We start from the raw sequence: 23,253 nt of genomic DNA, 5'->3' as shown, positions 1-23,253 counted from the left end.
ACGAAAACAAATGTATTTATGTGCTATGGTGCTGGTCAATTTTTTAAATTGACTTTATGCATTCTAATATGCCTTACCATTAAAGGCATTTTCCACTTTAATTTTGTCTCTTCATCGTGAGTTAACTTTTATCTAAAATTAACTGAAAGTCGTTGAAAGGCATCAGTCAGCTTAATTACCTGTTATTCAACTTCATAGTGCACCCTAAAATATTTGTGCGTTGAATAACTTGTTTTATTGTGAGCATGTGAATGCACCACTACCCCCTCCCCTTGGCCAGATTGACAGGTTAGGCTGAGATTTGAATTAGCCCCAGGGATTATATACTGGAAACGAAAACACCTGTAGCATAGGGTACTGTGCAAAAGTCTTGAGCCACACCTCACTTTTTATTTCCCTTCTAAGGAGCCAGACTTTATTTAAATTCTTCTTTAACACTGGCCTATAAATCATTCAAGTATTTAAAACTCCCTAACTCAAGAGATGAGCCAGTGTTGTGTCTACACACGACATACAACTTAGTAAATAAGCAATTTTAATCGTATCTTTATGTTACTAGCAGCCTGCTTCCTATTTCTTTAGCTGAATCTAACCAAAGATAGCACAATTTGACAGCATTTTTGTACCAAATCAGCAATTACTGAAAAGCTATAAATTACAAAATGTAGTAAACAATCCAAAGAAGAGCTTTGAATGTCCTTAAAGAAGCCTGGTGACGTATTTCTGGAGAGTGTTCAGGCTGTGTTGAAGAACAAAGATGATCATAACATATATAAACTTTCAAGCTGGTTAGAATTGTACATATTCCAGTTTTTGCCTTGTATACTGTATTTCCATGTATCTTTGAAAATGTTTCAATAAACCAGTTGGAAGATATTTCTAATTTTCCCAGAAAAATGTGAAGAAATTAGGGAGGGCCCAAGACTTTTGCACAGTACTGTAAAATTACATGTAAACATGCAGTTGGAACATTTTGCTGACAGGATCTTTTGTTTCCCCCAACATAAAAGAAACGGAGGGATTTAACAAGGGATTTAACAAGTCTAAATTAAATCCTCGTGGGAAAACTCGACTGTTTGGTGGCAGAGCAGTCACACTGCAGAAATCAAACTGATCCAGATCTGATTATTACCAAATATATAATAGCCATTATTTATTTTTAAGTAGTACTTAATACTAAGGGTACTTAAAACTAAAGTGACAAACTACATTAAAGCCAGTGCCTCTTTCGGTTGCCTGCCAAATTAATAGACGCCACAAGGAGATTAAACTCTGTCTCCATCTAGTGGATATCAAGCTGCAATTGCAGTGGGGACATTAATCTTATTAATATTATGAAATTATCTGGACTCATTTAGACTCGTAATCCCAAAGATCCGATCAATAACACAAATATATAACTTTGCATAAGCAAATATAAATAGCATCTTGTAAATGCAGACAATCTATGCTTTATAGTGAATTTTAGAAGAAATTGTGTTAAAGTACGACACATTATGTTATATATATAGCGCAGTACAGGTGTAATTTAAAGCGAAGGCATGGGAGTTGTAGTGATTCAAAGTGATAAATTAAAGCTATTAAAAGTTGTAGACTGGCTGTGTTTAATTGGCAAGCAAAAAATGACCATTCTAGATCTTCCAATCACCTAACATGTCCTCCTGATAATTATCTTTTTCATAGGCTCTTTGACAGGGAATGTTATGTTGTCCTGTCACACTGACCTTCAGCGTATCTATGACGAGGGCTTGACCTGTAAATAGAAGCCTGGTCATTTAGGTCTATCATCCCCCGTGTTTACCTGAAATACAATTAAATGTAATGTGTATAGTTGTATTTCAGCCTAATGTGTTGTTGTGAATTTTACGCTTACGTTATATAGGCTACAGCTTGTCGAATGCTTAAAGCTTCACGATACAAAAAGGTGCAAAGGTGGGCGTGACAGCTGAGGGGATGCTGTAATAACCATCACAGAATAAATGGGAATTAAGTAGTTAAATTATAGAATAACAAATTTCCTGAAAATAAATATTCACGTTGCTAATACTGGTAGAACTAGAGAACGAGTAACCCAAAGTTATCCGCTATCCGCTGACATCATTTAGCTGTCAACAACAGCTAAATGCTAATGTTGCTAATAGACCGAGACATGCGCAGAAGAAACTTTATATAACGGTTTCAGTTCACGTTTTTATCACGTTCGGGAGGGACGGTATTGGCTGTGTGTCAGATACTCTTAGCAGAGATGTATCTCCTCAGAAAATCATATAAAGAGGTCAAATATTGATAGAGATGTCCGAACGCGTATTTAGGCTAATATGTAGGACATATATAAACCACCAGTAGTGTAATGTGGAAAATTACACCGCTGAAGGGGCGTGGAAAGTTATTGGCCTTAAAACGTCATCGCAATTTTATCCAATGGGGGCTTCTTTATGCAAATGACAGATTCTTCTAGGAAGTGGGATCCCATCGCTGCAGTCGCTACTTCAGCTATCTTCGGCTCTGTGAGGGCGAGCTGGACATCAGGCTGTCATGCTTTTATAGACACGTTAAACAAAAGAAAACCTGCGAACATAAATAAGGCCTGCCGCTTTTAAGAAGCAAGCAACTGACCCACAGTTTTCCTGCTGAGGTAAGTACGCTGGAGATGCGACTGTTGCTATGTCCGGTTTGGTCCTCAAGTGATGCTGCAACATTAAATCGATTATTAGCGGTAGAAATGAAGGCCGTTAAAAACATGTATGCGCCGCTGCTTTTTTTTTTTAAGGACTAAAACGATATCAAACTACGGCTAGGAAAGGGGCAAGGCGAAGCGGGGTCTTAATGTGGAGCTACTGCGGCAAATTCTGGTGGGTGGGTAGCTAATTCGTCCAAAAGGCGACACGGTTTTCATTTTCAGGATCGAGAGTATGGGAGGAGGACCGTTGGCCTGCTCTTAGAAAGCTTTTATCGTCCAGAAAAGCCCACGTTTCTCACTGGGTTAGCTACTTGATGGAATCTGTGTGCCCTTGTGGCTGTTAAGGTGCGTCTCAGGATTGTTGTGAGTCGTGACAAAGACCAGAGAGTAAAATTAAAGCTGTTTACACCCCGTCTCTTGGCATTAGTTGTATTAATGTGTCAGATATACTCTTTGGATTGGTTTCCAGTGAAAGACACGGGTATTAGTGGGGTTATTTTTGAAGCTATTTTTACACGCCTTTTGGTGTTAAGTTTGTTTACACGTGATGGCTGTTTAATTGCCTTACTTTTTAATAAGGTCTAATAAGTCTGAGGCCGACTTTTCGTAAGTGTTACATTTAGGTTTTCTGGAGGCAGCGTTATAACTTCCTGTCTGATATTGACAGTCTTGGTTATGGCAACAGGAACATGCTAGAAAATAAGTACAGCCGACAGGTGTCTGAAAGAGCTTAGGACACCAGTCAAAACTAAAATATTTAGATTCATGAAACTTAAAAAAAGAGGATGTGTAATCGTTCAGCAGTTACTTACCATGCAAATTAAGTGGTGTCATTATTCTTACTTAATTTTAGATGAAACTTCTGTTTAAGGAAAAAAGATAACTTTCTGATACTGTACAGTGAAGGTCTTTGTGTGTGTTTTGCTTTATGTGCTTTTCAGGACCACATCACTGTGACTTCACATTTCTTTGGATCTTTTGAAACAAATTTTCATTGGAGGCAAACTTGAACATAAAATGTAAGTATATTAGTTTATTTTAGCTTTCAGTTATGACTGTTTCTGTTTATGTCAGTTTGATGTGGCTGCCTGGTAACATCACACAAACATTTGCGTTGCACATCAGTGATCAGAACTTCCTTTTTTCTTTGCAATAGAAGGCATTGAGCCTCTTCTGTGCCCTTTATAGTTTCTGTTTGTTTACCTATAATTTCACACCTGTGGAGACTTTATTAGCTGTGAACATTAATACATTTAATAAATCTGCTAAAATGTAAATTTGTGCTGGCACATTACATTGGGAGAAATGCTAGTCAGGATTCACCGTGTCTGCTATATGTAATGATTTATTTAAAGCATTGTCAGCACCTCTATCTTCTATGCAGCAAGGCTTCCTATTGGCACAGTTTAAGCTGTAATGTAATTACAGGGAGTGTATTAAATAACCAGGTTTGTCTTATCTGACTCTGCTTTATCTGAGTTCCTTTGAGTTTATATTCCCACAGATGTGTTGCTGCAGGACACCTCGGGAATATTTAATTAATTTATTTCTTTAAAGTCCATTGTTAATCCCTAGAACTGGGGAAAAAAAACATTGACTTGTACAAGCGATGTCTTTTTATATTAAAATTCAGTTTAAAAATGGAGTTCTGCATTTATTGGCTGCTTTTGTTTTCTAGAATAATCATGAGCGCCCACGAATCCGACGTGCACACCATCTCTCCCGAGATGCCAGCAATGTTTGATGGCATGAAGCTGGCGGCGGTGGCCACGGTGCTTTACATCATTGTCCGCTGCTTGAACCTCAAGAGCCCCACAGCACCCCCGGACCTCATCTACCAGGACACTGCTGTCAACCGCTTCCTCCTCAAGTCCTGCTCTCAGTTGACCAAAGAGTGAGTTGCTTTCCTTTCTCTCTGTGCATGTCTCTTTGGAGGTTGCCACGGCAACGGTGCAGCAGCAGTGAAGGTAGCGGTTTGTCTGGCGGCGGTCCCAGCTATCGTCAGTGCTCCTAAGTGTGCCACACGTCTGTACCACAGCCTTCCTGTTGGCTCTTGCATGAATTAAACATGAGTCTGTATTTTTGGGGTTATCTCAAAGGTGCACGGAGTTTGTTGCACTTGCATTATAAATAAAGGCTCATTCACTGCAGGGTAAGAGGATTTGCATTCATGATGATGCTGGTCTCACATTCAGGGTAACTATGATGACCGCTATAATTTGAATGTTTCATCTGAGCTCATAATAACTGACGCAAAGCAGTCGTTCTTGGACCATAACAGAACAAGGCTTTGCTGTGAGCTTTAAACCAGGTTATGCCTCAAACTTCCTGTAATTTTGCTGGAAACACACTCCCTTGAGTGGGAATTGTATACTCAGTTGTGTTTCCTTAGTGAGCATCTCTCCACCTCTTGCTTTGACACTCGACAGGAACTTTCAGCTTTGTAGGGCGAATCTCTCGAAGCACCCTCGAGTGTCAGCTTACATAACGGATGGTTACTGAGCCCTTTGCCTTTCAGCTGCAGGGTCATTGAATCATAAGGCCGCACTGATGCTTACATCTGTGTCTAGTTTGTTATTATTCCCTCCTGAACAGCCGTATGCTCTATGCTTAGAATAGGAAGATGTCTGTCCAAGTGTGTAGTTTAGCAGAGATGTTTTTATCTTCATTTTTGTGAAGTCACGTTTGTAACTCGTGACATCCTGTGTTGTTGCATAATAAATCGATCGCACAGTGGAAAGTATAAGAGGGGTGATGTGAGGTGAACAGCCTTTTTGTTTGGCTGTGTTTGGAGACAGTTGAATAGGGTTTAGGATAACATGCAAAATGACAGAGCGTGCTATTTATTATTTCATTATTTGGCAGTCGCAGTCTGATTTGCTTCAGGTGATTGTCCAGGATATTGCAAAACATTGTAGAGCTTGTTTTCCTATTGGCCAGTATTATACGTGTGTGTGAATGTGTGTGTGTCGCTAGCATCTGACAGTATGTGGTGTATAGAAAAGAAAAAAAAGCCCAATGAACGTAAAGACTGATAGCATGCAGATTAATACAATTACCATAAATGACATGAGTCATTTTGGACTTTGACCAGGACTTCGGGTCTTTGTTTTATCAAGCCACACAGACACATCCAGTTCCTTTTTTCTGTTATCTAATAGCTACAAAGGACAATAGCACAGTCACTGTACATACCCCAAGAAGGTTACACTAGTTATCCCAATTCAAAGAGAGATTTAAGAGCTGTAAGAGCCTGTTACATTTGATATAGAATTATTAAAAAGGATTTCTCAAACTTTATCAGTTAAAAGCAAAGGAAAACTGATAACAGCATTATTTTTTATTTTTTATTGTCTTGATGAACTCAGCTACTCTGGTGTCACGCTTCCTGTCCACATTATAACAGTGAGGTCATCCTCTTCCTGTAGCCATGGATTAAGCCAGCAGAGTACCTTCTAGAACCATGTGGTAAAACTTTAACTACAGTGCACCCTGGAGGCGATCACATTATCACTAAATGGCAATAGTCGGTTTTGTGGTAGATAATTCTCTTATGTAAGACTGTATTTGTTAATTAAGTAATTGTTAGAGCCACTGTAAGAGTTGAGGAAACATAAGGTTAAAGAGCTTGTGCAACTGTTGATGTAACTGAAGCCTCGACTCTCGGCAGTCGCTGACTGTCGTCGTGTTTTGGGCTGTGCTGTACACACAGCTAGTGTCCACACTGCAGCTGTGCTTCAGAGTTATGCTGGTCTTGTTTATCCGATATAGCTCGCTACCGAGTTTTGTCACGAAACTATTCCACACAGCCTTTTATATAGCTGAAGAAGTGAGAGAGTGCCTTGAATGCTCACTAAAGTGTTATTAACAAGCACTCAACCAATATAGTTATCACTGTCGAAACGCTGCGTTTGGAGATCTAGCCTGTCTTTAACTCAAATGTTCCTAAATATCTTCCTGAGTCACTTCAAAATCTTCCATATTGAATAATACTTTTATGTCAGCCAATCCCATTTAAACGGCTGAAGCATTATATGAAAAGCACGGTGTTTTATCTGTTCCTGTCGCCACTGTCGTGATTTTAAACCTAATATTTTACCTATAATATGTGATGAAATAGTTGCAGTGGCAAGTTGAAGACGTTTCTCTGTGTTAGTTCACACTATTTTGCTCTCGGTGTGGAAATGTGATAGTGATTCATGATAATGCCCGGTGTCTCAAAGGAATGTTACATAAGCTAAAGACTCAACTCCTACAGTTAACTCCTACAGAAGTGTCACTGGAATACAAGCGCTGGTTCTGCGAATAACTTTACAAAACATAGCTACACACTAGTGAAACGTTGCTGTCTGTTGGGTCCACGTAGCAATCTTTAAATGTCTTGAAAAGAGATGTGACTTTGTGTGCAAACTCTGTGCTTGAAACTCTGTCATAAACCAGAAATGCAAAAGGCATGTGCTTCAGATAACACTGTGTTGATCTTGTGTCTGAGCATTTGCCCTGCCCTTGTACTGTCCATTAGGCTGAGGGCTCATATTTCGAGACCAAATTTAACAAAGGAATGCAATTTTGTGTTTTCCAGGTACATTCCTCCATTACTGTGGGGTAAGAGTGGTCACCTCCAGACGGCACTGTATGGTAAACTTGGTCGGGTGAGCTCGCCTCACCCTAGTGGAATCAGAAAATATTTGCCCATGCAGGATGGGGCGACTGCGACCTTCGACCTCTTCGAGCCGCTGGGGGATCATCGGACAGGAGGTGATGCATTTGATCAGGATCTGCTTCTTATTAGGGCTGCCACAAACGATTATTTTGATAGTCGACTAGTCACCGATTATTTATGCGATTAGTCGACTAATCAGATCATCATCCACTGGACGTAAAACTACAGCTTATTGCACCAGCAGCATCTGCTCTTATATAACTATCATTAGCTTACAGCTTTAAGCTTTTAAGGTGCTAACTAAAAATAAAGACAAGATGATAGTTTATTCAATTTTAATGAAATTTGCAGATTGTTTCGGTGAAGTTTAATAAACTCCTTGCTATCTAAAATATAACAGGACACCGGAGTATATTCTCCAGCATCTCACACTTCTGATAATCAGCTGTCTGCTTGACGTTTATTCAGCTGTGTAAAAACTATAACTTTAATCTCAGCCAAACCGATTTACTCAGGAACAAATAAAATACAAAAAAAAAAAAAAGCCAAACAACAACATTTTTAATTTATCTAAGTGACTCATATATATTTAACCTGAGTCGCGAAAGACTGCGGTGGGTTTGAAAACAATTTGCCGGGAGTCCGGTGTTCTCACGGCGCTAGTGACCTAGCCCCCGGCTAGCTATCGAGCTAGTGGGTAACAGACGTCTCCGAAAACGTCGGAGCGCTTTTGAAAATATGTGGTGTCCTGATAAACTGAGCCGATATTTGCGGTTTACACAGCTACATTCTCGCCTGAAAATATGTTAAACGTTTATTTTGTGACCCAGAAAGAATAATAAGAGTAATATTAAAACTAACTAGCTACCGCCATTGTTGGAAACTAAGCTGGGCCGCGCTATGAATTCTGGGACACAGCTGCTTCTTCTTCTTCGGGGTTTAACGGCAGCTGGCATCCTTGTACATGCTGTGCTGCCATCTTCTGTTTCAGTCCGTTATTACACTCTTAAATCCTGCTATTATTCCTGCGTCTTTTGCGATCTTACAAAGCTTCAAACGACACGTCGACTATTAAATCAGTCGTCGACGATTTTGATAGTCGACGTAATCGTGACTAGTCGACAAATCGTGGCAGCCCTACTTCTTATTAACCAACATTTTTATGCAGTTGTATAGAACAGGGGCAAGAGAAAGCACATTCATCACAGCTATGGATGAGCACAATATACAGCACTGCCTGAGCTCAGCCATTCTTGGGATGCCAGGGGTGGACAGCTCTCCTAAGATCATTTCACAGCATTGGAGGTGTGGGCTAACTCAAATCTTCAGTGAGGTTTCATTTGTTGAATGCAAGTTTTGTTGAAGTAATCGACCTTGGGTTCTGATATTTTGTCCAGCTCTACTGTGTGAATTTTTACGTGATGCTTTACAAGGGTGAACACTTTTTCTTGCCCCTGTACATTGCGTAGTTGGATCTTTACTGTCATGACAAACATTAAAATCTAATATATTGTAGTTCTTAGTTTCATACTGTAATTCTGTTGCTTTACATTGTAATTCTACTACTGCTACTTCTGTCTAGTCCGTTCATGCCACACCTAATGAGTGTTTGTCAGTCCTGGACGAGGGATCCCTTCTCTGCTGATCTTCTTGAGGTTTCTCCCATTTTGTTGTTCCTGATAAATTTCTTCATTATTCGATTCGAGGGTCAAGAATAGTTAGAGGGTATCACAAGAAACTTTGGCCCCTGGGAGTTTTTATATAGAACATATGGCTAAATAAAACAAGTTTGATGTTTGGAGAATAAAGAAATTCGTTGTCAGTGGTGTCATGTCCAACTTTGGTTATTTGTGCCAGGCCTTGCAAGTCAGCTACTAAAGAGACTTTGCTGCATTATTGTTCTTTTAAATCACGCATAAGATGTGTGTAATTCAGTTGTGGGGGGACCCTTTAAAAGATGCATATGTTTCTCTGAAGGCTTGAGCTTATCCAATCAAATTAACTTCGATCTATTAGTCCTCTCAAAAAGCTTGAGCCTCACATGACATTTTACTCCCGACAAAAGTAGTGTTGCTATTTCCACTGTGTTTGGAAAAGCTATAATTGACAGCCTTATCCTTTATCTTGGATTGGCTGCCGGGCTTTGCCTTGCTCCTTTTGTTATGATGATCTGCTGTTTAGGAGAGTAACACTCTCCTTTCTTTATCTTTGCTTACATTTTTCTCACTTGCAAATATTGCCCTGCTCCATCTGCCTGTTCAACCAGATGACATCACCATGGTGATATGCCCCGGTATCGGTAACCATAGTGAGAAGCACTACATCCGGACCTTTGTGGATTATGCACAGAAGGATGGTTATCGTTGTGCTGTGCTGAATCACCTCGGAGCTCTTCCCAACATCGAGCTTACCTCTCCACGCATGTTCACTTATGGTAAGACCAGTGAGCCAACTCAAAATAGTACCTATTTGGCTTTTGAAAAAATGTGTTTCATATAATTTTTGTCATTGTTGAATGTTTATATTGTAAATGTTCAGTTTCAAATGTTATATACAATTTATGTCTGTGGACCAAAAGTTTTCTACTTGCTGCTTAGGTGGTATCAGTTTGGCACTGATTACATATGGTGTAAGCAAACAAGGCTCATAAGGCCTGCATCTGTTTGTGGATGACAGTGAGGGGCAGCTAATGAGAAGAAAGTGAGGAAAGGGGCTTGAAAAAATGAAATGGGCTGCCTAAAGGCCGTAGTAGAGGACTGTGAATCATGCAGAGCTAGTCTAGTGATGACTCATCCCCCCACCCCTAATAATTTCTGAACCCCTGTTAAACACCAGTCAGTTTTTCATCAGAGGTCTATCTAAGAATGAAAACCATTATTTGCAATGATAAAAAGAATTCAGTCCTGTCAGTAATGCTGTGTCATCGCTTTTGGCTCAGCCTGCTGCTCTCATCCAATTGTCTGTTGTGGTTTAGGCTTAACCTATCCTCTCCAAAATCCATTAAAAGGGGTGAGCACAGTGAAGGTATTAGTTTAAAGCATTTCTGCTGAAAGTGTGCACTTACGAACAGCTTATCCTCTTTTTTTGCCCTGCTTGTACAGCATTATTTCAGGGTAAACGGTAAATTATGGAAAAAGAAGAATGTGAGGCTTTTTTATGGGCATGATGAGACCTGTGCTGTTTAAAAGATCTTAGACACTCAAATCTGATACCCTGAATTAAAGAAATCTTCAGCCAGAAGTGCCGAGTAGAATAAAGTATGTTTCTGTGTTTTGATTATAGCACTATACTGTTTCATTTTACAGGATGCACATGGGAATTTGCATCCATGGTTGGCTACATTAAGCGGGCATACCCTAACACTCAGCTCATTGTTGTGGGCTTCAGTCTGGGTGGAAACATCGTTTGTAAGTTCCTGGGGGAGAACAAGGCTAACCAGGAGCGAGTGCTGTGCTGCGTCAGCGTTTGTCAGGGGTACAGCGCGCTGAGGTGGGTTGCTGTGGTCTCATTTCTTAATTACATGCATTGTTTTGTCAAACCGGCTTTGTAATACTAACACTGATGTGCTCACATTTCTAAATATAAATGAAGCTCAGAATAATTCTACAAAATGAATAGCGCTTGCATAATATAATCACATGTTTATCCATGAGTCTGCAAAGCGGCTCCAGTCAGCTGGTTACCCTTTCTGCTCTTCCTTTTACCATAATTATTGATGGATTGCACCAATTTGGTAAAGTTGCCACTTAAAAAAATTTTTTTTTTCTCCCAAAATGTAAGAAATGAGACACATTTAAAAACCTGTTTGAGGACCTGTCTGATCCCTTCATTCACCTACCACAGTTTACTCTGAATGTCTACAGGACCATTGATAATGTTGGGCATTATCAATGGCTCTTTGCTGAAGTACAGGAGTAGAAGTCCTACCAGCTAATGACTAGTGTCAATTAGTCATTTGTCTTTCAATCAGTTAATAGTTTGATTTTAAAAAACAATAAAACCTTACTTTTTAAAGTAACTAGTAACCAGATAAATGTATTGAAAGTACAATATTTACAAATAGATTATGATGTATATGTCTATTTAGTGCATGCGGGTGTCTGCACTCTGTGTTCTTGTCAGATTCTGTGTTTTTAAATGCAGACAGCATCTCTTGGCAGACTTGACAGGCCGGGTCTATTAAAGTTTCAGTGTGGACAGCAGGGGATGGGTGTGTGTCGAGACTGGCCGTCTGTCAAATTGGCTTTGCAGTTTTTCTTTTTTCTTTTTAAAAATAAAAATAAAAATTTTAATTTAAAATCTGTTTCCAAAATTTAAGCTGGCCCTCCTGTCAGTGTACCTCGAGAGCTGAAGCTGTACAGTAATCAGCCACAACATTAAAAACACCTGCCTAATATTCTGTAGGTTCCCTTTGTGCCGCCCAACAGCTCTGACCTGTCGGGGCATGGACATGGGACCCCTTGGCGTGTCCTGTGGTGTCTGGCACCCGGCATTGGATCCTTTGGGCTTTGCGGGTTCGGGGTAGGCCTTTGTGGATCGGGCTCGTTTGTTAGCATCAGACTGATGCTCAATCGGATTGAGAATTTGGAGGCTGGCTCTGTTTTTTCGGGGTTCCTCGAGCAATTCCTGGGAAGTTTTTGCGATATGGCGGGGTGCATTAACCTGCTGGGGAGGCCACTACCATCGAAGAGTATCGTAGCCTCGAGTGGGTTGTGCTTGGGCTACAACAATGTTTAGGTGGGTGGCACAGTACATATTGTAGTGTCAACCGCATGAATACCAGGACCCAAGGCTTGCAGTGGAATGAGTGATCAATGTTTTTCACTATTGCCTACTGGTTTAATGTTGCGGCTGATCGATGTATGTTCTTCTTACAATAACACACATTTAATATTATGGCCTTATTGTATGAAAAAGCCACAAAAAAAGAAACCTTTTTCGTTTTTGTTTTTTGTAATCAGCAGTTAGCTGCTGAACCTGTTTTTCTTGAGCTCTTGTTTTGAGTCACCTTGTCACTGTCAGTGAGCTGCATATTGATGCCTGACACCATTGCTACTCTCAACCAGTGTGACTCTTTGTGTTAGTGGATTAGTAGACACAGGACATTCAATGTATTGTTTAGATTGCAGACAGTCTGTACAAAGCTAACTTCCTGTGTGTTTGCCTTCCCCTCTCTCTCTCAGGGCCCAGGAAACATTCCTGCAGTGGGATCAGTTCAGGCGCTTTTATAACTTTCTCATGGCCGACAACATGAAGAAAATCATTCTCTCACACAGGTACCACTGTTGCCCAGCTATAAATTTTAGTACATTGTGTGCCTTCTGTTTCCAATCACTGAAAAGTTTAATTGACATGTTTAGTGTTTGGGGAGAAAATTTTATGGTGTTTGCCAAAGACAGTGATTTCATCAGACAACCCAGTCAGTAATCTAACCTCCTAATTTCCCTATAAATGAAATTGTAGATTACCCACAGCCATGGTGGGTTCATTTGAGCAATGATCATTTTCACAGATCTGAGTAGGTTGAACTGCCTGAAATGGTACCTTCCTCTTGCCTCTCTTGCTCTTGCCCTACCTACCTATAACATGCTAAGGTGCCCATAAAATAAATAAAGCCAACTATAAACTACTCAAAACTAAGTAAAAATGTAAAATAAAATTAAAAAAAGCCACTAAATGAGCCACTAGCCTACTAAAAAGAACATCTAAAGTAACTTTCTAAATGCTAATCTGCAAATAAATGAATAGTTCTTACCATTCTTGGTCTTCGTTGTCACTCTGTGTAATAGAGGGAATAGTTGGTACATAGCTGACAGTTATGACTGTGAACTAATTGATTTTTAAAATTACTTGTGTTCATGTTAATGTTTGTATGTTACAGGCACAGTCTGTTTGGAGGACATTCGCTCAAAATGATTGATGCTGATCTAAGTCGGTTGTACACAGCAACATCTCTCATGCAGATTGACGACAACATCATGAGGTGTGTTCTAGTAAACTGCAGCTCTTCCATGTTCTTGATGCTCCTGGTGATACTTTTTGTCAGTGCTTAGAATCTGAAAAATATCAGATATTCTTGTCATTTCTATCAAACCCCTCTAAGGGTTAGGGACTGAATAATAATACCTGATCTTTTTGGGTTTCAACAGAAAATTCCACGGCCACCGGTCTCTCAAAGAGTACTATGAGAAAGAGAGTTGTGTACATTATATTCACAATGTAAGAACTGCTTTTGCATACGACTCACAAATGCCATCTTTCTCTTTTTTGGTCTGTTTGTGTATTTTTTTTGATGGATGGCATTTTGTTCTTAAATTTCCAGGTCAATGTGCCACTGCTGTTAGTGAACTCTGCGGATGATCCTCTGGTTCATGACTCATTGCTCACCATCCCTCGCACGCTAGCAGGTAATTGCCAACATGTTGCATAGCAACAGCAGCTGCACTAAAATATTTTTTTATCACCTTATCAACTAGATGGCAGAGTTGCAGTTAAATGGTCCGTGCAGATCAGGATCAACTTGCTGTCATAGCGTGGCTGCAGTAGCATCAAAAAAATCAAGCTCCTGACCTTAAATAAGAATCCTGCTGTAAAATTACGTGTTGAATAAAAAACAAACAAAAAAACCCCACCTGGACCTTCCTGCTCAAAATAAAAAGAAATTAAAAAATAAAGAAAAGGGTGGGTTCAATTTCTTTGAATATTGCTTCCACTGTAGTATTATGTAACTTTAAATAACTCACTGTAGATTATTAGTAACACCTATATTTTCCACAGTTCTAAAAATGCTGGAAAACAATTCTCCTTCAGGTTGATACAAAAAGCTGTTAATGTCTTAAAGACTGGCCTCAGTTGAATCTCAGTAGTTTTAAAAAAACAAACAAACAAAAACATGTCTGCAGCCTTAAGCAGGCCTATGATGAGCTGGCATCCAACCCCAACCGGGACAGGGTGGGGCACATAGTTTGTGACTAATGTTTTCTGCTGTGTGGCAACGGCTGTAACGCATAAATATAACACAGTGTTCCTCCAGTTGGATAAAGTGGTTCACTGGTCTCCTGCCCCCCCAAAAAACCTTCTGTCCTCCCGTATATGGTGCAGGGTGATTGATAATAAATAAACATAAGCAGGCAAATCTGGCTACACATGACTTAATGTCTATCAAGCATCCATTCTTCTCACTTTGTGCTATTTTTACTCACTGACCACTTTTAACTCTACTGGAAAAGGAATATTGCTTGTGTGTGCGTGCGTGTAAGAGGGAGAGTAGGAGGAGTCCTTACTGGAAGCAAATGGTACTGTATCCTATATGTCTCCAGAGAGCAACACTTACAGAAAAGTGGATTAGCTGTCCCTATGACCTAAAATGTGAGACAGTTGCTCAGACGCTTGACTACCATCAAAAGACTGACAGAAATACACTTGCTGTGCTGGTGCTGGAATTAGCTCGGACTAGAAGTGTTTGATAAGAGCTTTCAGCAGACTGTTAAGTAAGACTGTTCCTGTTCAAGCAAAAATGTTACAGGTGAATTAAAGAACACAAAGAATAGTTGGTGCTTCTTTATTGCAATGATATTTGAATAATATAATTAATCAAAATAAGATCATGAAACTGATGCAACTGTGTTTCAGTAATTACTTGGTAAATGATGCATTTAGGGACTAAGAAAAATCTTTAAACCACAAGCTTGTCTCCGGGCCCCTGTCGCTCAGCTCGTAGTGAGGCGGCAGTTCTCGGTCCTGGGTGAGCACGCAGTTGTCCAAGGGCAACTCAGCAGCTGTCATGAATAGTGCACAGTGTTCAAAGCCCAGTGGGATCTTAGTCACTAGTCTGCTACAGCAGGCTTCCCCACTAACCCAGTTAAGTCCAGGAGACCAAAGAGATCCAGGCCAGTCCTTTTCATGAAACCCCACCATAGTTGTTCACCGCAGCAGCACTATGCTGCAAGCAGAGTGAGTGTGTGGAGATGACCTAGTTTACATTTCAGACTTTATTTATCATCATTATTGTTATTATTATTATTATTTTAATTACACATTTAAAAAAAAAAAAAAAAAAAATATATATATATATATATATATATATATATATATATATATATATATATATATATATATATATATATATATATATATATATATATATATATATATATATATATATATATATATATATATATATATATATATATATATATATATATATATATATATATATATATTTTTTTTTTTTTTTTTTTTAAACTGCAGAATAACCAACCAAAAAAAAAAAAAAAAAAAAAAACAGCAAAGGAAATTGCAGTCCTTCATATTTTATTAGGCAGCACAGATGCAGAGATATTCAGGGTTCGTATATTGCGTGTATTGTGAATGACGTAAAGTCAGTGTGAAAACTACTGTTTTCTGTATGGACAGAGTATAGAAAACAGGTCGTCACATCTCCTAAGGGAAAATGTTAAAGTTTGGCCTGGAGTCCTATCTCGTCAATTATTAATGGTTGCATTATTTTACCATAAGTATGTGGACACAAATGTAATCGTAAGGATCTTGGAAGATTGTCAACATGGCAGTCTTTATTAAGAGAGAGGTATGGAAAATGATGAGTCTTATACTATGAAAATAGATTTTTCCATTCTGGATGACCATTTAAGCAATTAGACAACAAGCAATGAAAAGACGGTGTAACAATCTGTGAGACCTGTCAGTCGAGGCAAACCTGTTTCAACTGTTAAAGTCATTAAAAAATTGCCTCCAGGTTGAAGGAGCAAAGTTGTTTTGTTTTTTTTCTGCCAGCTGTCAGACAAACAAACTGAGTAACATATTGATCGTGTCTAATGGCCAGAAACGTAATCGCACTGTTATCTGCTCGACTGTGCAAACACACCCTTAACAATCCCTTGCAAGCCCATTTCTGGGAATGTGTTGAACATTGTTCTTCCGATGCTGACGATTACAAACTGTGCAGAGTACAGAGGGCTAATTACCGTGTGATTTGTCCTCTTCCAGCAAAGAAGCCGAATGTGATCTTTGCCCTGACACTTCATGGAGGCCACCTGGGCTTCTTTGAGGGTGCAGTCCTCTTCCCCCAGCCTCTCACCTGGATGGACAAAGTGATCGTGGGTTACGCCAATGCCATTTGTCAGTGGGAGAAACAGAAGCCACCATGCCAAAGTGACCACCTGAGTGAGGGCTCCTGCTTAAAGGAGAAAGCATAAACCTCTGTCTCTCTCATTTGTTCATTAACCTTTCACTTTCTCCAACACCACTATCCCCACACTGCACTGAGGAGACACTCTAAACTGATATCTCTTCTCTGCCTTCTCCTCCTGTGCGACTCACCAGTACCAACCCACCTTTCCCGGTCCTCCTTTGTAATCACAATCACCTTACAGTTTGTGAAAAAATGAACTAACTGCCTTCGTGCTCTTTTCCATGTCGAGGACTCGGAGCAGGGACATTTTGGTTCTTTACATCTACACAGTAATGACGCCCGGCTAAGTGATTCTTTTTGGCCGAAAGTGGCAGACGATGAAGTCAAGCTGTCATTTTAAAGGAAAGCAAGAGCACCACTTTAGAGTAGTCGAGTGAGAAACAAGAGCACACAAGAAGCCTCGTATTACATCGAAGAAGAACTGTAAGAAGCTCACTGCTTATCACCGCCAAGGCCATATAGCCTAGTCTGCTGTCTTAACAAACGTTACCGTTTTGTGTGTGTGTGCGTGCGTGCGTGAGTATGTCTGTGTGAGACTGTGTAGGGAAAGACCCAGGATGGTGGTCTTTGTGAGGTTGGTCTGATTTAAATTCTCTGTTCTTAGCCCTTGGCCATTATGTCTGCTCCTCTGGGTGCGTTGCTGTTTGTAGTAAATGTACTGTAGATTATTAAGTATTAAGGTAGGATTGTACACATTGTTTCCAGCTCGTAACATCATCCTGCACATAGTTTTGGCACTCAAAGTTTTTGGTGCTTACCAGACGTGACCAGGGATCGAGCCCCACCCTCAGATGGGATCCATGTACATTCCCACAGTTGCATTCTGTCACTTTGATTCCAGCACTTTACATACTGTACACCACAATATTTTCCCCCTTTCCTCATTTTATTTGTCAAAGTGCAGATATGGAAACTATTAACGGAGGGGCGAGGATGATAACGAAACGTTAGATGAATCAAATGTTCCCCGCGTTGTCTGTCTGTCAGTGTCTTTGAGCCCTCCTTACTCTTTCTGTTGCCTTTGATCAGCTGCAGGTCCAGCCAAGTCTCTGATATTTGTCTCTTACTGCACACACAACAGTCCTACTGCCACTGCGCTGAGGCTAACATTCAACCCACCTGGTTTGGTGCGAACATCTTAGTACAGCTTTTCCATTTTCCAGCAGATGATCATGTGGTTCTTTGAAATGTTGAAAATTTAGCCTTCTGATTGGCGAGCGTGGTGCTACAAAAGGGAAAGTTCAGCAGATGTGAAGCAAATTTTTCATTTGTAATAATCTGAGCTGTGAGGTTTGACGAGTAGGAGGGCTGAAGATACCAAAGCTCAACCGCTATTTATTTTAGTGGCTTGTTCGTATGATTCTGGTGTTTGTTTAACTGTAATTTAGATGGAGAATGCTGCATGCAAGAAAGAAGATGGATTTTAACCGTAGGGAATATTTTTTTATTTCAAAGACTTTGCCGAAAATCTCAGTTCTTGTTTTGTTGACTGCACTGAGAATAAAGGGTGTTGCTGCACAAACTGCTGAAAAAAAGATCGCAAACATCTCTTGTTGAAATCATACTGCAAGACTGGGACCTTTGGACTTTTCAAAACCCGATTTAAATTCAAACCTTGTTGTAAGGGCTCTAAGGAAGCTTCTTCCAAGGCAATATAAAGCCAAGAAATGTGTGATCTAAAACCTGCTTCTGAACACTGTGATGAGACGCTAAGGGTGGTTTGAAATGATTGACTGACAGCAGGGCATTTTATGAGGCTTCCTAGGCCGTGGTTTGTGTGTTGTAATACCTGGTTGATAGTATTTGATAAGTAGAAGTGTTTGAGTACTGGAAGGTTTGCCATATCAGGATATAACAGCACTGAATGTCAATCAATCGAAGCTTGTAAAGTAATAATAAATATCAGATAATAAGAATTGAATATTAAAGCTTATATATGGCGTTCCAAAGTTTGTTCTTAGCTTTAGAAATAGTTGCTTGGTTACCAGTAGTAGTATTTAAAGTGCTGTAATTGTGAATCTGATCTGTTGCTCTTTTTGCTCTTTGGAAATTTTATTATCAGTTATTTTCTGAGGTATAACTGCCTTAAACCTTTCTGAGCAAATACTATGACATCCAGGTATTAATCTCACCAATGCTGGCTTGGCTAATGTGGGGATAAAAGGGAACTCTTATCCAACTTCATCTCCTTTAACTCAGGGCATCTGTCAACACCAAGCACCAGTCTGACACCAGTGAACCCTTTTTTCTTTGTTTTTCGTCTCATTGGAGTCGTTTTTAATGTACTGTAAGATGAAATGAGACACGCTGTGGCAGGTGGTCATCAGCCTGTCTTCTGAGTGGAAACCCTCAGTTTTATAACAGTATTGGAAATGAGGCTGCACTTGATGTGATTGGTGACATAATTGTGTTTGGTGTTTCAGTCGGCCTGCCAACACCCTCTTTCTTTTCACGTCTAGCGGTCGTCAACCAGCATTTGCTCAAACAACAAATCACTGTTGCCATCTGTTGTCAGGGAAACCGAACTACAACTGCCAGTCTTCGTGGCAAACATCCTCTCATCCACCCACAGTCAGATTATAGTAAATGGTTCATCTGTAGTCCACAGCTCTCATTTAAAATTACACGTTTGGGTTTATTCGGGCTCGATTTCGATGACACCAGCAAAAACCCAGTTTCTGCAGTACGAGCCATGTGTTTTGGGTTGTTGCTGTTGTTGTTGTTTTTGTTGTTGTTGTTTTTTGTTTTTTTTAGAAAAATGTTTTTGCCTCTCCACAACTTTGCACAAAAATGCAAGTTTGGATGTATTATTTGGATTTTTTTTTATTCTAGTTAATTATTTTGGGGGTATTTTTTAATTTTATTTTTGTATTGTTCTTATGACTTCTTGTGTTATCTGCTTGTGTAAATGCAGTAGAGTGTGAGTGTTGATAGGTAAACATACAGCAGGTGTATACTGTGTCATATCACCACCTCTGATCCCCAAAAATCCAATATTGTTCACTTTAACAACAAAAATAAAACATCTATGTAAAGATGGTGTATATTAGATTTGAGGGACCAGGGATGGAAAAATAAAGGCAATAACCAAACAGAAGGGATTCTCTTATTATTTAAACACTAATGTGACAATAAATGGTGTCAAAGTATATTAGACCAAAACATGTCATACTCATTGTAATAATTTCTCATGGATCTGGGATCTGAAATGTTATTTTACTGTACTGATAAAAAAATTGTGTTCCTCTGTATTTATCCTAAACTCACTGCTTCAAACATCAAGTTTATGGGCTCATATTTAATTGCTTGGAAACTAAATGACTCAGATATCTTGAGTAAATTTAAAATGTCCAAAAAATTTGGGAAGAAAAACTTGGATTGGAGTAAAATTTGCTTAATATTATTGTTTTGTTTTTTTTCTAGAAAGATTTTTTTAAATGTAGAATCCATAACTGTCAGTACCAGGCAAGTGGATGGGAGCCCACTGTGTGTTAACCTACAATTATCATTATACAGCTTTAATTTTGTGTTTACAGTTTTGCTGAATGAAGGCTAAAGGGTGTGTTGGGACAACTAGAGGGGGGGATGCAGTCACACAACATAATGTACTCTGATACTGAACCCTGGGTGTGTTTGTTGAAGAAATACCAGTGGTGTGCGTGTGAACTAATTATGTGAGGAGACGTGCTTATTGTGTTCCAAAATAAATTATTTTCTCAAAAGAAAAATGGTTTCTTTTTTCTCCTCCAATTAGAGCTTTGTAAATATATTGTAGAACACGCTTTAATATTTAACAATAATTTGTATATCACAGATTGTGCTGAATTGAGCCTTCATGTATTGACTCCTTTTATCTTTATAGCTTTTCTACCTCCCCAGTTATCATGTGTACTACACCACAGGAAAAGTAATCAAAACACAACTAAATCAAACCTTGTTTTGTTTTTTCACCATCTATGCTGTCAATTAGCAAATATGTGGTGTGTTTAAGGACAGAACAGTTGGTGGGAATGCTGCATGCTGTAAGGGCATCTGTGTTTTAAATGCAGTGCAATTTAATAGCTTGCAGTCCAGATTTTAGGTACACATTATGATCAAGTCGTGTGAAAGGTTCTGACAAAATTCAAAACTCAGAAAGATAGGACAACTCTGGAGTTTTGCCAGGCCTAAAAAAGCAGCTTGACCTAGAAATCTGTATGAGGTAACATTGGTCACTGATTCATTTAAGCTACAGCTTGCTGATATTAGCTACTTGCAGATGTATTGATACTAGCGTTTATAATAACCAATGCATAGAAAATATAAGTGAGAAACATCTACCATGAGTATTGAGCTTGCATAGTTTGTCCATCAGAGGGTGGTCTTTAACTTCCTTATTGGCAACAGAGGCCTGGGCAGAGCCACAGCTAAGACCTTCATATACCATGATGACCTGTTTGTCTCTCATGGCTTGGACTTTCTTTTTATGACTGAAACGTGGCTACCCACTGATGATCTAGCTGCTTAGACCGTAGTACAATTAATTACAAAAATCCAACCTGGAGGTCACAAAAGCGTGAATAAGCTTCTCCAGGTCCTCATGTGGAACATAATGCCTAGCCTTAGAGATAAGGCGCAGTTGGTGGAAGCTAGATCTCACTACAGCAGACACTTGCTTATTGAGTTTGAGCGAGCTATCCAGCAATGGCTTAAAAGCAGATTGAAATTTCTCAGCAATATTGTTCGTGTCCAAGTACGCCTGGAGCTGAGAGAGTCTCTCCGGGATCTTGGACACGAATGAAAGCTTAGAGCTCGGTCTGTAGTTTGAAAGGTCATAACAGTCAGAGTTTCTTATGACAATAAACTACGACAAAACTGAGATTATAATTTTCGGTACGCAAGACTCTGTTAGTCTCATAAGAAATGACTTGGGCCCACTATCACCTAATGTACACCCCCATGTAAAAAAGCTTGGTTTCATTTTCAATTCTACCCTTAAGCTGGACAAACAAATAAATTCAGTTGTTCGTGGCAGTTTTTTCCAACTCGGGAGCATTTCCAAACTCAAAAATATCTTTCATCTGAAGGTCTGGAAATCGTTATCCATGCCTTCATATCATCACGTCTTGACTACTGTAACTCTCTCGATTTACACATCTGTCACTCAAGCCTGTTCCGCCTGCAACCAAAATGCATCAGTACCAGAAAGAGAGTATTACTCCGATACTCGCATCTTTACATTGGCTGCGAGTTAAATATGGAGTTGACTCATGGATTTATTATTTGTTTTTAAAGCCCTCCATGGCTTGGCTCCAGATACAATCTCCTTAGCCTGCACCTACCCACTCAAACTCTGCGTTCCTCCAGTCAGATGCTTTTATTGGTTCCACGCTCCCAGTTATAATCTAGAGGTGACAGGGCTTTCTCCATTGCCACTTCAAGACTCTGGAACAGTCTTCCCTCTTTCATAAACTCCTCTTCCTCTTTGGAAGTCATCAAATCAAATTTGAAGACCTACCGATTTCCAAAGGCTTTCGCATCTCTTTGACACCACTTTTATTCTGCTTTAGTTATTCTGGTCTTTTATCTCATTGGATGATGTATGCATGTATATATGTATACACCTATTTTATGTACACGTATGTGTGCTTGTGTGTGAATGTGTACACTTTCGTATATGTATCTGCATATGTGCATGTACATCTATATTTCTACAAACAGGTGTATATAAGAGTCTGCTTTGTGTGTCTATATATACGGATGTCTGACAGTGTTTTTACAATGTTTCTTATCTATTTTAATTCTTTTTTATTTGATTTTATTATCTCTCTGTTCAGCACTTTGGCCGACACTTGATGTCTTTTAAATGCGCTATATAAATAAACTTGACTTGACTTGATAGCTGGACTGGCCATCCAGCTACGCTGCACAGCTGCCTCTTCTTCTCTCACTCTCTCCCCCTCCCTCTCTTGCTGCTACTTCAATCACGAAACTGATCAATGACTTTTCTGTCGCAAGTCCCGTCTCTCTTGTTTGTTTATCGCCCACTTTGCACCAGAAAGAGGAAAACTGCATGTTTAAGCTGTTGTTAGAATTTATTTAATATCACTTTCTAGTATCAGGTGATGTTTGCTGGAGCCACAGACATACAAGCTGCTCATAATGATATCGGTTTGGATGTCTGGTGAGAGGGAAACATGAAGATTTAACCAGGAGATGTCCTTACTGAAACATCAGAGCTGAACAGGTGATGGAGAAACAGGTTTACCTTTTAGGTGACATGAATGAGTTAAAGAGAAGTTATGAACTGTTTCTGAGAGACAAATAACACCAGGATAATTTTTTACATAGCTGACATCTGTGCAGGGGCGGGTCTAGCAAAGTTTTGCCAGGGGGCCAGGTAGGGCATTAACAGGGAAAGGGGGCACAAACAAAGAAATACTTTTCTTTCTTATTCTCATTTAAAATGTCTAGCTTTTGATAAATAATTATCTGAATCTTACAACCAAAGTGGTCATCTGATGTAAAATGTAATCATACATATATACCAACATAACAGTGTACATCACCATCACAACAGCATTTGTTTTCATTCAAAGGCTTTATGGCTTTTCCTATAATTCCTGGTGGGCCGGTCTCTAGTCGGGGCCCGGGCCGATTTTTTGTCCCAGTCCAGCCCTGGGCAGAGCATTAAACAAACAAAAAACAATACAACAAACG

The 23,253-nt window shown here is 39.5% G+C and overlaps 1 protein-coding gene across 2 annotated transcripts; it reads left to right on the top strand.

Moving 5' to 3' along the window:
* The first annotated feature begins 2,211 nt into the window (after positions 1-2,211).
* On the top strand, positions 2,212-20,282 carry LOC113019569 (monoacylglycerol lipase ABHD2). Of its 2 annotated transcripts, none has more exons than XM_026163331.2 (11): positions 2,212-2,635; positions 3,622-3,699; positions 4,359-4,574; positions 7,263-7,438; positions 9,610-9,777; positions 10,649-10,832; positions 12,527-12,619; positions 13,225-13,326; positions 13,493-13,562; positions 13,666-13,750; positions 16,350-20,282. In XM_026163331.2, exons 3-11 carry the CDS (start codon positions 4,366-4,368, stop codon positions 16,556-16,558), a joined length of 1,296 nt encoding a protein of 431 aa, XP_026019116.1. In that variant the 5' UTR covers positions 2,212-2,635; positions 3,622-3,699; positions 4,359-4,365; the 3' UTR covers positions 16,559-20,282. The 2 variants fall into 2 exon arrangements, with proteins under 2 accessions (XP_026019116.1, XP_080158378.1); XM_080302252.1 differs by lacking the exon at positions 2,212-2,635 and adding an exon at positions 2,755-3,025.
* Positions 20,283-23,253: the final 2,971 nt, after the last annotated feature.

The sequence above is a fragment of the Astatotilapia calliptera genome, chromosome 1, assembly GCF_964374335.1.
Source record: "Astatotilapia calliptera chromosome 1, fAstCal68.1, whole genome shotgun sequence".
In the NCBI taxonomy this organism is placed as follows: Eukaryota; Metazoa; Chordata; class Actinopteri; order Cichliformes; family Cichlidae; genus Astatotilapia; species Astatotilapia calliptera.
The sequence above is the reverse complement of the archived record's forward strand: the minus strand, read 5'-3'. Positions and strand labels throughout refer to the sequence as shown.

Bases quoted from the DNA above. Each gene is read 5' to 3' on its own strand.
- LOC113019569 (XM_026163331.2), top strand. From the start codon at position 4,366: ATGAGCGCCCACGAATCCGACGTGCACACCATCTCTCCCGAGATGCCA. The intron at 4,575-7,262 runs GTGAGTTGCTTT...TGTGTTTTCCAG, and splicing joins TGCTCTCAGTTGACCAAAGA to GTACATTCCTCCATTACTGT. The intron at 7,439-9,609 runs GTGATGCATTTG...CTGTTCAACCAG, and splicing joins GGGGGATCATCGGACAGGAG to ATGACATCACCATGGTGATA.